This window comes from Acyrthosiphon pisum, chromosome X (assembly GCF_005508785.2).
Source record: "Acyrthosiphon pisum isolate AL4f chromosome X, pea_aphid_22Mar2018_4r6ur, whole genome shotgun sequence".
In the NCBI taxonomy this organism is placed as follows: domain Eukaryota; kingdom Metazoa; phylum Arthropoda; class Insecta; order Hemiptera; family Aphididae; genus Acyrthosiphon; species Acyrthosiphon pisum.
Window position 1 is genome coordinate 23,376,090 of NC_042493.1, and position 1,245 is coordinate 23,377,334.

The 1,245-nt window shown below is 32.4% G+C and overlaps 1 protein-coding gene across 1 annotated transcript in view; it reads left to right on the forward strand.

Moving 5' to 3' along the window:
- The first annotated feature begins 533 nt into the window (after positions 1-533).
- The window catches only part of LOC100574019, a 1,459-nt gene continuing 747 nt past the window's right edge, over positions 534-1,245 (forward strand). Inside the window, exons 1-2 of the mRNA XM_029485059.1 lie at positions 534-733; positions 942-1,223. Of these exons, the coding sequence (XP_029340919.1) occupies positions 655-733; positions 942-1,223 (361 nt within the window). The 5' untranslated portion in view covers positions 534-654. The remainder of the gene's footprint in view (positions 734-941; positions 1,224-1,245) is intronic.

Below are 1,245 nucleotides of genomic sequence, written 5' to 3' on the forward strand. Positions count from 1 at the left end.
AAATCGATATCGTTCAATTTGGATTGACCTTGGGGTTTGATAATCATTGTACTTTGTACCTATACGGGCTACAATAGTTAAAGGCGGCTCACACACTGTGGCGGTAGCGGTAAAATTCACCCGGAAACAATTTTTTGTTTTATATAAATACATCAATGATAATTATCGTTCTGAGGACGTAATCATAATTCATATTATGTACCATACCTATAGTACCAACTACCAATACCGGCTATAACATTAACAATATATTTTACATATTAAGGCGGATTCACAGCTACGTCGTGTGTCGTGTCGTGTTGGTCAAATCGAATTTTGATTGGATGTTTAACTTTTGGTATAGTGGTTTAACCAAGTTAAAACCGAGGATACCAAGAATTGAATACATTTCAACTTTTGTCGTTTCTGGTATAAGCGGTTAAAGAGTGGTCATAGATTATTAATTTACTATCACTATTGTATGCTATTATCATTGAATATTGACTTAAAATGACACGATTGTGATTACTGATAACTAATTGGTAATTTCAAATTAGCGACAACTATATACTAACTGAACTACGCTCGTCGCTCATACGCACTACGCTGTGTTTACCGTCTACGACTGTCTTCTGCATCTTTTTGTCTGTTTCTAGTTTGTTCCTCTATTTTGCCATGTCTGTTGTGGTTAAAACGTGTTGTAAATGCCAACGATTGTATTTGCCTCATTTCATCCACGATTGCAATGTACTAGGTATGTATGTTAAGAGTACAGTATAATAATATTACATTTTCAAATTAAATATTTAAGTTAAATTTAAATAATATGTTTTTATATAGCCTTATATAGTTAACTATTCAGTTAACAGAACTACTTTAATTCATAACACCATTATTACTATACTGATTATAATTTAAATTCAATATTTGCATTATTCAATTACATTTTTTAATATTTATAGATACTTCATTGATACCTAGTACATTACAATCGTCAGATCGAGCGAAAACAGTTATCAATACTAAGCAACAAAACATTAGGCCAAACACTACAGAAATAGATGATGGTACCGTTAGTAACGAAATTTTATATTCAACTATTATTGGGGCAGTGCTGAAATATCCTGCTTTGTGGGACCATCGTCTACCTTTAAAGGACCGGACTGAGATCAAAAAAAGAACATTATGGGAATTGGTGCATTTGGAGTGTGCAGGTTTGGTCCAATCTATTATCAAGCTATTTTGTATTATATTAATAACGGTTTG